A 14209-nucleotide genomic window follows, 5' to 3' on the forward strand; every position below is an offset into this window, starting at 1 on the left:
ATATGTTGCAGGTGATAGTCGGAAGTATTTTTGAGGTGATCTGGGCGGCAGTAAAACCAGGAACATCATTCGGGATCAGCGTCCTCCGAGCTTTACGTCTTCTCCGTATCTTTAAGGTCACAAAGTAAGAAGACTCTATCTATCCTAACCTTCACAGCTTGACTTTGAATTTGTTTTCTTACACAATTTGACAAACTTACTAAAATTTTCTTAACAACATTTTCTTAAAAATTATTTTAATATCAGTTGAACTTTTTTGTTTCCAGGTACTGGAACTCTCTCAGAAACTTGGTGGTTTCATTATTGAACTCCATGAAGTCCATTGTGAGCCTGTTGTTCTTGCTTTTCCTCTTCATTGTAGTCTTTGCTCTTCTGGGGATGCAACTTTTTGGGGGACAGTGAGTATCCACGGCTCAAACTGGTAGGCGATAACTTTGTCCGTGTCACAAGGACGACCAAGTCCTTAATTTTTAACAAAAGGTCACAGTTTCCATAATTTTGAGTCAATAATTTTCTTTTCCTGTCTAAGAATGCACTGGTATGTACTTTAATAAAAATGTTCTTTTTTTATAATATGATTTTTTTCAGATTTTACTTTGAAGAAGAAACAAGAAATACAAACTTTGACACCTTTCCCACAGCCATACTAACTGTGTTTCAGGTGAGTTATGACTTACTTTTTGGTTGCTTGAGCTAGTCACTACAGCTTTCACTTCTGCTATGATGCCAAAGTGACAGTCTCAAATCTTATTGTCTTTTTCTATGTTTCCTATGGTAGATCCTGACAGGAGAGGATTGGAACACGGTCATGTACTTTGGCATCGAGTCACAAGGAGGCGTCAGCAAAGGAATGTACTCCTGTGTTTATTTCATCATTCTTACATTGTTTGGTAACTGTATCCTTTCATGCTTCAAACAAGGTTCTTATAACTGTCCACTAAATGGTTATCCCCATATTCATAAATGGGTATTATCTGATAGTTCTTGTAAATACAAGTTATTTTACAATTTACTGCATATTAAAATTTCCAACTGTTCTGAGATATTAACACTTTTCTTTTGTTTATATTTCGTTGACTTGAAGGCCGAACACCACCGCTGCTAGAGAGCAGAACATGCGCAGTGCTTACAAGCTCTTCTATGTTGCGCTGTTTTGAAGCTGGCCAACATCGCTGGATCATGCTGTTGCCTCCTAATCTCAGCAAGCTTCAGCACAGGGCTTACAATCTAGACAGCGGCGGTGGTCGGTCCAAGGCAACGAGTTGTAAAAAAAAAAGAGAAAAAAAGTGTTAATATCTCAAGAATGGCTAAAAATTTTAATAAACATTAAATGGCAAAAGTGTTTGAATTATCAAGCATTGTCCAATAGTATTTATCTATGAAGATGGGAATAAAAATTTAATAAATGTATTCAGACCCCAGGGTAAATCTTTAAATAAATTCAGACACCAGATCATACCGCTAGGTTCCTTGAGAATCAGAGACCTCTAAATTAATTTTGATCCCGGAGCAGACCCCTAAATCAATTTACTCCTTGGACCAGAGCCCTAAATTAATTCAGACCCCTACATTTATTCAGACCTCAGATAAAAATCTACATGCATTCAGGTCACTGAATTGATTCAGATTATAAACCAAACTCCTAAATTAATTCAGACCTCAAATCACACCCCATTCCTCTCAGAACAGACCCAAATTAAAATATAACTTAGACCACACACCAAACCTCAAAATGAATTCAGACCCCAGATCAGGCAGCTAAATAATTTGTATCCCCATCCGTGGATTCAATTATGTTTAGAGCAGTCACCAGAATGGGTGGGATTCTGTGTTCCCTGTTCCCCTTCTTGGCCACAGTACTACAGCCGAATTCAGACCAGACCCCTAAATTAATTCAGATCTCAGATCAAACGCCTAAATGAATTCAGACCCCATATCAGGAACTTAAGTAGTTCTTATCCCCACTTGTGACTTCTCTTTTCTTTATGGAAATCACCAGGCTGGGTGATCCTGGACCACAGCCAGGAGGCGTTGAATGGAGCGCTGGTCGTCCATGTGCTCTACAATATCTATAGCACTGACAAAAATTACCGAGCGCAACGTAGTATTGTATTCAAGTGAGAGTTTCACTTTAAAGGTCCATCCCAATAGTCTTACGGGCAATAAACTGTGTCCAGACTGGAGCCCTCCTTGGTGTCCACTAGCATACGATAAGTTCAGAGCACGGATTTATAGCCTGACGTCCTTAACTCCCGTCTGTATAAGATACTCTTCTGAATGTATTCTTAGCTATTGCTGTTGACAATCTGGCTAACGCACAGGAATTGACCAAGGTATGTGATTATCTCGCTGGGAACCTCCGCTATAAATAATTTCTCGCTCCACTTGTGCTGACTGTGGCCTTATATGACTGGAGCATATCCTAAATAGATCTCATGCAGCACAACTCTTCTGCTAACCCTTACATTAGTGATAACATTTGACCGGGGACACACCTTATCATCTCCTGTACATACGCAGCAGTTGTTAAATTTTTATATACCTGCTATTTTTCTAGATATCGAAAATAAACTATCAAATATTCCCAGCGAACAGCTGTGATCGGGGAGAGGATCCGGTTGGAAGGGTTTATTTTTCCTGTAGTGCCTCCACAAGGAGCAAGCTCCCCATTGACGTCAGTGGTCCATGTGATGTACAGATGTGCCGGACCACCCCAGAGAGAGACGCTCTTTGTATCCTTACTCTGCTCTGGCAAATAAATGAGGGGACCTGAAGAGGAGATCCTTCATATTAATTCAGAGCATTGGACAGTAGGATTTCTAAACCAGAAAACCCCTTTAAGTCCATAGTAGGTCCTGCAAGCGGACAAACAGTAGCCATCCTAACAAACAGATCTATTCTGGATACAGGAACTTAAAGAGTTGCTGTGGTACTGGTAACTTCCACATCTGGTGGTTAGTGGCCATAATAACGCCCCATCATCAGGTGCCTGTCAGGATGCATGTAGCTGGCAGATATCATGCATCTGGTGAAGGTGCCCAATACCAGCCGGTTCTGCGTGGGCAGCAGGCGACTGTCGACAGGACATCATCACCATTGCTCACCTCCTGTTGTGGAAGTGACCAGCAATGGAGCAAACCTTATTTTGTCAGTTGGGTACATTTTCCTCTCCAGTATTTGGAAGAACTGCAGAAGGGGGCAACCTGCAAAATATCTAGTATTAATAGCAGTCTGAAGATAAGCAAGCATGCAAAACCGCTCTCCTCCAAGACGAAAAAAAGTACTGATGACGGGCAAAAAAACATAAAACAGCTGCCTTTTCTTCTTGGAAGACTCTGGTTATATAAGATAGCTACCTCCGATAGGTGGCGCTAGAGAGCAAGCTTTCTTCCCTTTAGAAGAGAGCTCATTTGCATACTTTTTCCCAGAAGCTTTGCCCATATTTTAAGTCACCCAATGCCACTTGGAAGTCTCCACAAGGAATAATAGCATCTCAGGACCTATAATAACAAGGTTTAATTGTACTGCTGATGCTCTTTGCTGTGTACCTGCCCTTTTTTTCTACTTGTAAACTACACGTGTGAATTTCTTACTGTGCACGGATCACAAAATAAGTATTTCCTGTTATAGGATGAGGAGGAGATGGAAGAAGCAACCAATCAGAAACTGGCGCTGCAAAAAGCCAAGGAGGTGGCGGAAGTCAGTCCTATGTCAGCGGCAAATCTTTCAATTACAGCGTAAGGATCAATTCTGTAGATTGTGCCCCCTCTCGTTTATCAGTTGCCCACTTCCCAGTTCTGAAGGAATGCCAAGTCTAGGCCCTGTCCACATCTAGATAAATGACTTTGCCCCCTAAGGCCCCGATACACATTGGACTAATGTCGGCAGAACCTGCTGAAGTCAATGGGTTCAGCCGACTGTGTAATGTGCATTGGGGCGCATGCCTGATGGTCGAGGGAGATGTTAATCGCGCATGTCCGATGTGACATCTGCAGCAGGTCAATTCTTTCAGCATTTTTTCTAGCGTTTTTTTTTTCACCCATAGAAAACAATGAGAAAGTGCAAAAAAACAGGAAACAGGTTTTGATGCATTTTTTGATGACTAAAAATAACTTTTTTAAAGATGTACTGTAGACAAATCACATGTACTCTGCACCCCAAAAAGCAACAAAAATGCTATGAAAAAAGCAGCAAAAACTTTTATATTGTCAAGAGAGCAGGTTTTGGCTGCAGGAAAAAAAACTCTGGAAAAATGCACACGCACTGTTTCTCTGTGTGCTTCAGATTTCATATGGAGCCATAAAAAAGTTATTTCTCCCATCCACACAAATCCCCCCAAAATGTATGGTATTCTCCATTTCTACACCACCTGACGGAGCCTGTATGGCTGCAACAGAGACTCACAGCTTTGTGCAAGGAATCTATACAGGCTTCAGGTATTTATTTGTGCAATGCACAGTGAATGTATAGGATCCTAGTCAGACAGAGCATATACTGTATGCCGCAAAAATGGACCAGAATAATGAAATTGCCCATCTGCACTAGTACATTGGCTACAGTTGGTCTGTCTGTGGTCAGTCACACACACGGGCAGCTCACGGACGGAAAACATGCACGCTTATTTGCGGTAGTCTTCTGCTATGGATTGGGGTCCCAATTGGGGACTTCTTTTTTTTGCAGGTCATGTTTTCAAGGGTTCAAAGTGGACAAACAGACCCAGTTGAACACTAGACATTAGTTGTAGAGCGCACGTACATACCTATTCCTAATAGATGGCTCACACCACCATAAGAGGCAGGCAACAGGACAATCTGCCAGAGTTCCCTCCAGCACATAAAAAGATGAAAAAGCAGATGTGTAAGTCAGATGGACGAGTTTTCCTGAGCAGATGGACGTGAGTTTTGCTCACGATGGATGCAGTGAGATGGCTGCCTACATTCGCAATCCAGCCTATATGACTGCTGGCGATGATGCGGCGCTGCTGATGTGAAATCAGCAAAAAATCTCCATGCTTAAAAGTGTCCCAAACTACTGGTGTCTGAAAAAGAGCCACTGAAAATAATAAAAAAGAACTGCAAGTAGTTCTGAGTCCTTTCAGTAAATCCATTCAGACATTTCCTTAGTTATATCTGGTCCCTGGAAAGGAACGCCCCTCTCCAGAGTTCTTAAAAGTAGTGTGTCACCAGAAAAAGACAAACTGTTTAAAGAAAAAAAAAAAGAAAAAAAAAGTTTGATAAACTTTTACTTTCCAATTTTTTATATGTTCATCATGTGTTTATAAATGTTTGTGTATATATATATATATATATATATATATATATATATATATATATATATATATATATATATATATATATATTATATACAGTACAGACCAAAAGTTTGGACGCACCTTCTCATTTAAAGATTTTTCTGTATTTTCATGACTATGAAAATTGTACATCCACACTGAAGGCATCAAAACTATGAATTAACACATGTGGAATTATATACTTAACAAAAAAGTGTGAAACAACTGAAATTATGTCTTATATTCTAGGTTCTTCAAAGTAGCCACCTTTTGCTGTGATGACTGTTTTGCACATTCTTGGCATTCTCTTGATGAGCTTCAAGAGGTAGTCACCGGGAATGGTTTTCACTTCACAGGTGTGCCCTGTCAGGTTTAATAAGTGGGATTTCTTGCTTTATAAATGGGGTTGGGACCATCAGTTGTGTTGTGCAGAAGTCTGGTGGATACAAAGCTGATAGTCCTACTGAATAGACTGTTAGAATTTGTATTATGGCAAGAAAAATGCAGCTAAGTAAAGAAAAACGAGTGGCCATCATTACTTTAACAAATGAAGATCAGTCAGTCCGAAAAATTGGGCAAACTTTGAAAGTGTCCCCAAGTGCAGTGGCAAAAACCATCAAGCCCTACAAAGAAACTGGCTCATATGAGAACGCCCCAGGAAAGGAAGACCAAGAGTCACCTCTGCTTCTGAGGATACGTTTATCCGAATCACCAGCCTCAGAAATCGCAGGTTAACAGCAGCTCAGATTAGAGACCAGTTCAATGCCACACAGAGTTCTAGCAGCAGACACATCTCTACAACAACTGTTAAGAGGAGACTTTGTGCAGCAGGCCTTCTTGGTAAAATAGCTCCTAGGAAACCACTGCTAAGGACAGGCATCAAGCAGAAGAGACTTGTTTGGGCTAAAGAACACAAGGAATGGACATTAGACCAGTGGAAATCTGTGCTTTGGTCTGTTGAGTCCAAATTTGAGATCTTTGGTTCCAACCAACGTGTCTGTGTGCGACGCAGAAAAGGTGAACGGATGGACTCTACATCCTGGTTCCCACTGTGAAGCATGGAGGAGGTGTGATGGTGTGGGGGTGCTTTGCTGGTGACACTGTTGAGGTGAGCTGGACCGTAGAGTGAAGGCAAAAGGGCCAACAAGTGCTAAACATCTCTGGGAACTCCTTCAAGATTGTTGGAAGACCATTCCCGGTGACTGCCTCTTGAAGCTCATCAAGAGAATGCCAAGAGTGTGCAAAACAGTCATCAAAGCCAAAGGTGGCTACTTTGAAGAACCTAGAATATAAGACATAATTTCAGCTGTTTCACACTTTTTTGTTAAGTATATAATTCCACATGTGTTAATTCATAGTTTTGATGCCTTCAGTGTGAATGTACAATTTTCACAGTCATGAAAATATAGAAAATATTGCCTTGCGCTGGCGTGTTCTCCGGAGGACAGAGAATGAACTTCAATCCAATATTGCGGCCAGCATGCAGCCAGCGGGTAAGGAAAGGGTGAATCAAACACCCGAAAACCCCGCCCATATGACCCAAAACTGGTCCCGCCAAATTCAGGTTACAGGTTCCCTTTAAATGAGAAGGTGTGTCCAAACTTTTGGCCTGTACTGCGTATATATATATATATATATATATATATATATATATATATATATATATATATATATATATATATATTACACATACATACATTTGTGCTCAAAAGTTTACATGCTCCGGTAGAATTTCTGCTTTCTTGACCTTTTATCAGAGAATATGAATGATAACACCAACATTTTTTCTCCACTCATGGTTAGTGGTTGGGTGAAGCCATTTATTGTAAAACTACTGTGTTTTCTCTTTTTAAATCATAATGACAACCCAAAACATCCAAATGAACCTGATCAAAAGTTTACATACCCTGGTGATTTTGGCCTGATAACATGCACAGATGTTGACACAAATGGGTTTAAATGGCTACTAAAGTTAACGTCTAGTGATGAGCGAATATACTCGTTACTCGAGATTTCTCGAGCATGCTCGGGGGTCCTCCAAGTATTTTTTAGTGCTCAGAGATTTAGTTTTTCTTGCCGCAGCTGAATGATTTACATGTTAGCCAGCATAAGTACATATGGGGGTTGCCTGGTTGCTACGCAACCCCCACGTGACCTGTTTGCTTGTAATCAATGTGTGTGCATAAATGCTGATTGAGTTTCTGGTATCCAGACAGACTCTTGCATCTACCATCCAGCCACTGACGTTTCTGGATTGTGAGTCATGGGGAAAGCAAACAAATTGTCAACAGATCTATGGGGAAAGGTAGTTGAACTGTATACAACAGTAAAGGGATACAAAAAGATATCCAAGGAATTGATAATGCGTCAGCAGCTTTCAAACTGTGATTAACAAATGGAAAATCAGGAGCTCTGTAAAAACAAAACCACGGTCAGGTAGACCAACAAAAATGTCATCCACAACTGCCAGGAAAATTGTTTGGGATGCAAACAAAAACCTACAAATAACATCAGCTGAAATACTGGACTCTCTGAAAACTAGTGGTGTGGCTGTTTCAAGATACACAATGAGGCACTTGAAAAAAATGGGCTAAATGGTCGAATCGCCAGAAAAATTGGCTGCATGGTCAAGTCGCCAGAAGAAAGCCATTACTGCGCAAATGCCACAAAGTATCTTGCCTACAATATGCAAAACAGCACAGAAACAAGCCTCAAAACTTCTGGAACAAGGTAATTTGGAGTGATGAGACCAAAATTGAACTTTTTGGCCGCAACCATAAATGTTACATTTGGAGAGAGGTCAACAAGGCCTATGATGAAAGGAACACCATTCCTACTGTAAAGAATGGAGGTGGATCACTGATTTTGGGGGATGTGTGCGCTACAAATTCACAGGAAAGTTGGTCAAAGTTGAAGAAAAGATGAATGCAGCACGTTATCATCAAATAGTGGAGGCAAATTTGTACTACTCAGTCCACAAGCTGTGCATGGGACGTACTTGGATGTTCCAATATGACAACGATCCAAAATACAAGGCCAAGTCGACCTGTCATTGGCTACAGCAGAACAAAGTGAAAGTTCTAGAGCGGCCATCTCAGTCTCCTGACCTCAACATCATTGAGCCACTCTGAGATCTCAAGCGCACAGGTCATGCTAGACAGCCCAGGAATTTACAGGAACTGGGTTATTTTTGCGGACAGCTTTACCATCTGAGAAAATAAAGAACCTCATCCACAACTACCACAAAAGACTTCAAGCTGTCATTGATGTTACTTGTCATTGATTCACACTTTCCCCCGTCCCGGTACTCTACTGCCTTCGAGTAACCCTTGACTCTGCCCTGTCCTTTAAACTGCACATCCAAACTCTCGCCACCTCCTGTCACCTCCACCTCAAAAATATTTCCAGAATCCATCCTTTCCTCAACCTTCAGTCTACCAAAATGGCCTCCTTTGTGGCCTACCCTCTAACACTCTCGCATCCCTCCAGTCCGTCCTTTACTCTGCTGCCCAACTAATTAATCTCTCTCCTCGCTACTGGATCGCCCCCAAGGGCTAGGGGAACTCGGTACCGGGCCCTTCGGTTCTCAAGGGGGATGTTACGGTGGCTGACCCGGTACGTGGCCCTAGGGGCGTCCGTTGTAGAAATAAGGGGGGAAAGGTCTTTAAAGGGATAATGTTCGTGACGCCACCTGTGGTATTCGGTCAGGGTGACCGACGCTGCTTAGGAGTCTGCTGGGGTGATGTGATGGCAGCTAGATGGTATACCTTCCCACAGGTGAAGTGTATCCCCAGGGCTTCCCAGAGTGTAGATGGTGGATGATGTAAGGCGCAGTGAATAACGAGGACACAAGGTTGCAGTCTCTTTACCTTTACTGAAGGCTTCAGCTTCCACAGTCCAGGGTACAGATCACAGGGTAGGCAGAGTCCGGCCGGTCTGAAGGCAAATCCAGAGTCCCCTTATCCAGGTGGAAATCAGTAGCCTTCCTCTAGCGCCTGGGTGTTGTAGTACCTCCCTGCTGTGCGTCTCGGTAAGGTCCTCACAACTATTGTAGATGTAATGTCTCTTTCTCTCTGTCCCCCTGATGGATAGGATAGGACAAACCCGTATGACTGATGGCCTAAGGCCTTTTACAGGGACTCTATCACGCCCCGGCCTCCACAGTTGCCACCGTGCCTCCTGGGTATAAGGTCGAGCAACTAATATGGAACTAGCTGTCCTGCCAGTCTCTGAAGTAAAGCGTAGAGATCCTTACTCCCTCGGTATTCTGGCTACCGGATTCCTGCGCCTCAGAAAGGAGGCAGCCTTTTGCAGGGCAGAACTCCTGGTTTCCTCTCCTTTTGCTATGACTTCATTTCTCACTCGCTACAAGACAATTCCCTTCTGATGTCTCTTTCTTAGGATGCTGCTGCACGTGGGGCAGGCGCAGCTCTGTGGACCCTCGTCCTCCTTAGACCGCAGTCTGCATCTGGCTCGAACTCGCTCCAGCCAGCTTCTGCTTAACTTCCTGTCCAGCCTACCAGTTTTACCTAATTGTGAGGAGTGCCCTAATAGATAGGAGCATAGCTCCCCCTGGCGGCCTGGAGTGTGAAGTGTGGTTTGTGATACCTAGTAAGAAGATCTCCTTTATTGCCCTCAGACGTAATATCACTCCCCCTGGTGGAAGAATAACATTACTGCAACGGCCAGGACTCTGGGGCGCTGGTGTACTACATTCCTGCTACCCATCATTGCAAATACCTTCCCTGGCTCCCAATTTCCCAGCGTATCCAGTTTAAACTACTAACACTGACCTACAAAGCCATCCATAACATTTCTCCTCCGTATATTTCCAAACTAATCTCTCAATATCTTCCCTGTTATGATCTGGTGGCCTAAGAGCAGCATGAGACGTACTCTGGAGAAGGTGGTACCTGTACTGACCGCAGACCCTGAACTTAACACTGCAACTAGAAGTAGCCGTGGAATGTACCTATCACTCCCTAGACATCTCGACACAGCCGGAGGACTAATTACCCCTAGAGATAGAAAAGGGAAAACTATCTTGCCTCAGAGAAAATCCCCAAAGGATAGACAGCCCCCCACAAATATTGACTGTGAGAGGAGAGGGAAAAAACATACACAGACTGAAATCAGAATTTAGCAAAGGAGGCCACTTCTAGCTAAATAGAAAGGATAGGACAGAGTACTATGCGGTCAGTATTAAAACACTAGAAAATATCCACCACAGAAAATACAAAATCTCCACATCTAACTAAAGATATGGAGGGTATATCTGCATCTCCAGAGATACCAGCTTGGCTAAATAAATCCTTATACAGACAAAGCTGGACAAGACAAAAACATGGAAAAGAACTGAACAATAAGGCCCACAGCATGTGGACTGCAAAAATCAAGGCCAGAACTTATCTTTGTTGAAATGAACAGCAAAGCAGGAGAGACCAGGCAGGGATGTGAATCCTCCAGGAACAATGGACAACTGGCACTGACTAAAGGGTAGCGCAAGACTAAATAGCCCAGTCAGAATTGCAAAAAGTGAACACACCTGATGACTGCTGTGATCCAGAGACAGCAGCGCTACCACTTATAACCACCGGAGGGAGCCCAAGAGCAGAATTCACAACAGTACCCCCCCCCTTGAGGAGGGGTCACCGAACCCTCACCAGAGCCCCCAGGCCGATCCGGCGAGCCAAATGAAAGGCACGAACCAAATCCTCAGCATGAACATCGGAGGCAACAACCCAAGAATTATCCTCCTGGCCATAACCCTTCCATTTGACAAGATACTGAAGCTTCCGCCTCGAAAAACGAGAATCCAAAATCTTCTCAACCACATACTCCAACTCCCCATCAATCAACACCGGGGCAGGAAGATCAACAGAGGGAACAACGGGCACCACATATTTCCGCAACAAAGATCTATGAAAAACATTATGGATGGAAAAAGAGGCTGGAAGGGCCAAACGAAAAGACACTGGATTGATAATCTCAGAAATCCTATCAGGGCCAATAAACCGAGGCTTGAACTTAGGGGAAGAAACCTTCATAGGAACATGACGGGAAGACAACCAGACCAAATCCCCAACCCGCAGCCGGGAACCAACACACCGACCACGGTTAGCAAAATGCTGAGCCCCCTCCTGAGACAACACCAAATTGTCAACAACATGAGCCCAAATTTGCTGCAACCTGTCAACCACAGAGTCCACCCCAGGACAATCACAAGGCTCAACCTGCCCTGAAGAAAAACGAGGATGAAAACCAGAGTTACAAAAGAAGGGTGAAACCAAGGTAGCAGAAGTAGCCCGATTATTAAGGGCAAACTCGGCCAATGGCAAGAAAGCCACCCAATCATCCTGATCAGCAGACACAAAGCATCTCAAATAAGTTTCCAAAGTCTGATTAGTTCGCTCAGTTTGGCCATTTGCCTGAGGATGAAATGCGGAAGAAAAAGACAAATCAATGCCCAGCCTAGCACAAAAGGCCCGCCAAAACCTAGAAACAAACTGGGAACCTCTATCGGACACAATATTTTCCGGAATGCCATGCAAACGAACCACATGCTGAAAAAACAACGGAACCAAATCAGAAGAGGAAGGCAATTTAGGCAAAGGTACCAAATGAACCATCTTAGAAAACCGGTCACAAACCACCCAGATAACCGACATCCTCTGGGAAACCGGAAGATCTGAAATAAAATCCATAGAAATATGCGTCCAAGGCCTCTCAGGGACCGGCAAAGGCAAAAGCAACCCACTAGCGCGGGAACAGCAAGGCTTGGCCCGCTGTTGTGAACTATATTTCTTGGCTCCCTCTTGTGGTCACTAGCGGTGTTGCACTTGGATCGTCTTTCTCCAGGTTGGTACCCACCTGGTTCGTTGGGCCTTAGGTGTTCCTGTTTGGACTTCCTGGAGACTCAGTCTGGTGCCTGGAGTCGATGTGGTCAGTCTGTGTCTGTTTGCTCCTGACTCCTGGTCTCCTGTTCTTTGCAGGATGGGCTAAGTCCTGCTTTCTTGTTTTTGTTTATTCGCTTTGCTTCTATTTTGTTCCAGCTTGTTCATAATGTAATTCCTGATTTTTGCTGGAAGCTCTAGGGGGCTGATATTCTTCCCCCACACTGTTAGTCGGTGCGGGGGTTCTTGGATTTTCAGCGTGGATATTTTTGTAGGGTTTTTGCTGACCGTATAAGTCTCCTTCCTATTTTCTGCTATTAATTAGTGGGCCTCTCTTTGCTAAATCTAGTTCATTCTTACGTTTGTCTTTTCTTCTTACCTCACCGTTATTATTTGTTGGGGGCTTGTATTATAACTTTGGGGTCCTTTCTCTTGAGGCAAGTGAGGTCTTATTTTCTCTGAAAGGGTTAGTTAGTTCTCCGGCTGGTGCGAGACGTCTAGAATCAACGTAGGTACGTTCCCCGGCTACTTCTAGTTGTTGTGCTAGGATTAGATATACGGTCAGCCAAGTTACCACCTCCCTATGAGCTGGTTTTTGTGTTTGCGGACTTAGCTGGAACTTCTGAGATCCTCTACCACTAGGATCATAACAGCCCACGCACAAGTCCCACAGGACTGCACAAAAGAACGCACATCCCGTGACAAAGAAGGCCACCAAAAGGACCTACCAACCAAATCTCTGGTACCAAAAATCCCTGGATGACCAGCCAACACAGAACAATGAACCTCAGAAATCACTTTACTAGTCCATCTGTCAGGAACAAACAGTTTCCCCACTGGACAGCGGTCAGGTTTATCAGCCTGAAATTCCTGAAGAACCCGTCGCAAATCAGGGGAGATGGCAGAAAGAATCACCCCCTCCTTCAGAATGCCGACCGGCTCAAGGACCCCAGGAGAATCAGGCAAAAAGCTCCTAGAGAGGGCATCAGCCTTAACATTCTTAGAACCTGGAAGATACGAGACCACGAAATCAAAACGGGAGAAAAACAGGGACCATCGGGCCTGTCTAGGATTCAGCCGTTTGGCAGACTCGAGGTAAATCAGATTCTTATGATCGGTCAAGACCACAATACGGTGCTTGGCCCCCTCAAGCCAATGTCGCCACTCCTCAAATGCCCACTTCATAGCCAACAACTCACGATTGCCGACATCATAATTGCGTTCCGCAGGCGAAAACTTTCGAGAAAAGAAGGCACACGGTTTCATGAAGGAACCATCAGAATTCCTCTGAGACAAAACGGCCCCTGCCCCAATCTCAGAAGCGTCAACCTCAACCTGAAAAGGAAGAGAAACATCCGGCTGACGCAACACAGGGGCAGAAGTAAATCGGCGTTTAAGCTCCTGAAAGGCAGAAACAGCCGCAGAGGACCAATTCGTCACATCAGCGCCTTTCTTCGTCAAATCGGTCAGGGGTTTAACCACACTGGAGAAGTTGGCAATGAAACGGCGATAAAAATTAGCAAAGCCCAAAAATTTCTGAAGGCTCTTCACGGATGTGGGCTGGATCCAATCATGAATGGCCTGAACCTTAACCGGATCCATTTCTATAGATGAGGGACAAAAAATGAAGCCCAAAAAAGAAATCTTCTGTACTCCAAAGAGGCACTTAGACCCCTTCACAAACAAGGCATTATCACGAAGGATCTGAAATACCATCCTGACTTGTTTCACATGAGACTCTCAATCATCTGAAAAAATCAAAATATCATCCAAATATACAATCATGAATTTATCAAGATAATTCCGAAATATATCATGCATGAAAGACTGAAACACAGATGGAGCATTAGAGAGTCCGAATGGCATCACAAGGTATTCAAAATGGCCTTCGGGCGTATTAAACGCAGTTTTCCATTCGTCACCCTGCTTAATACGAACAAGATTATATGCCCCTCGAAGGTCAATCTTAGTAAACCAACTAGCCCCCTTAATCCTAGCAAACAGATCAGAAAGCAAAGGCAAAGGG

The 14209-nt window shown here is 43.6% G+C and overlaps 1 protein-coding gene across 1 annotated transcript in view; it reads left to right on the top strand.

The window, feature by feature from the left end:
* The window catches only part of CACNA1B (calcium voltage-gated channel subunit alpha1 B), a 386102-nt gene that overhangs the window by 197384 nt on the left and 174509 nt on the right, over positions 1-14209 (top strand). The window contains exons 13-18 of the mRNA XM_077284262.1: positions 12-124; positions 267-398; positions 589-661; positions 779-896; positions 2266-2333; positions 3631-3737. Coding sequence (XP_077140377.1) covers positions 12-124; positions 267-398; positions 589-661; positions 779-896; positions 2266-2333; positions 3631-3737 — 611 coding nt within the window. The remainder of the gene's footprint in view (positions 1-11; positions 125-266; positions 399-588; positions 662-778; positions 897-2265; positions 2334-3630; positions 3738-14209) is intronic.

The sequence above is a fragment of the Ranitomeya variabilis genome, chromosome 2 (genome assembly GCF_051348905.1).
Source record: "Ranitomeya variabilis isolate aRanVar5 chromosome 2, aRanVar5.hap1, whole genome shotgun sequence".
NCBI lineage: Eukaryota > Metazoa > Chordata > Amphibia > Anura > Dendrobatidae > Ranitomeya > Ranitomeya variabilis.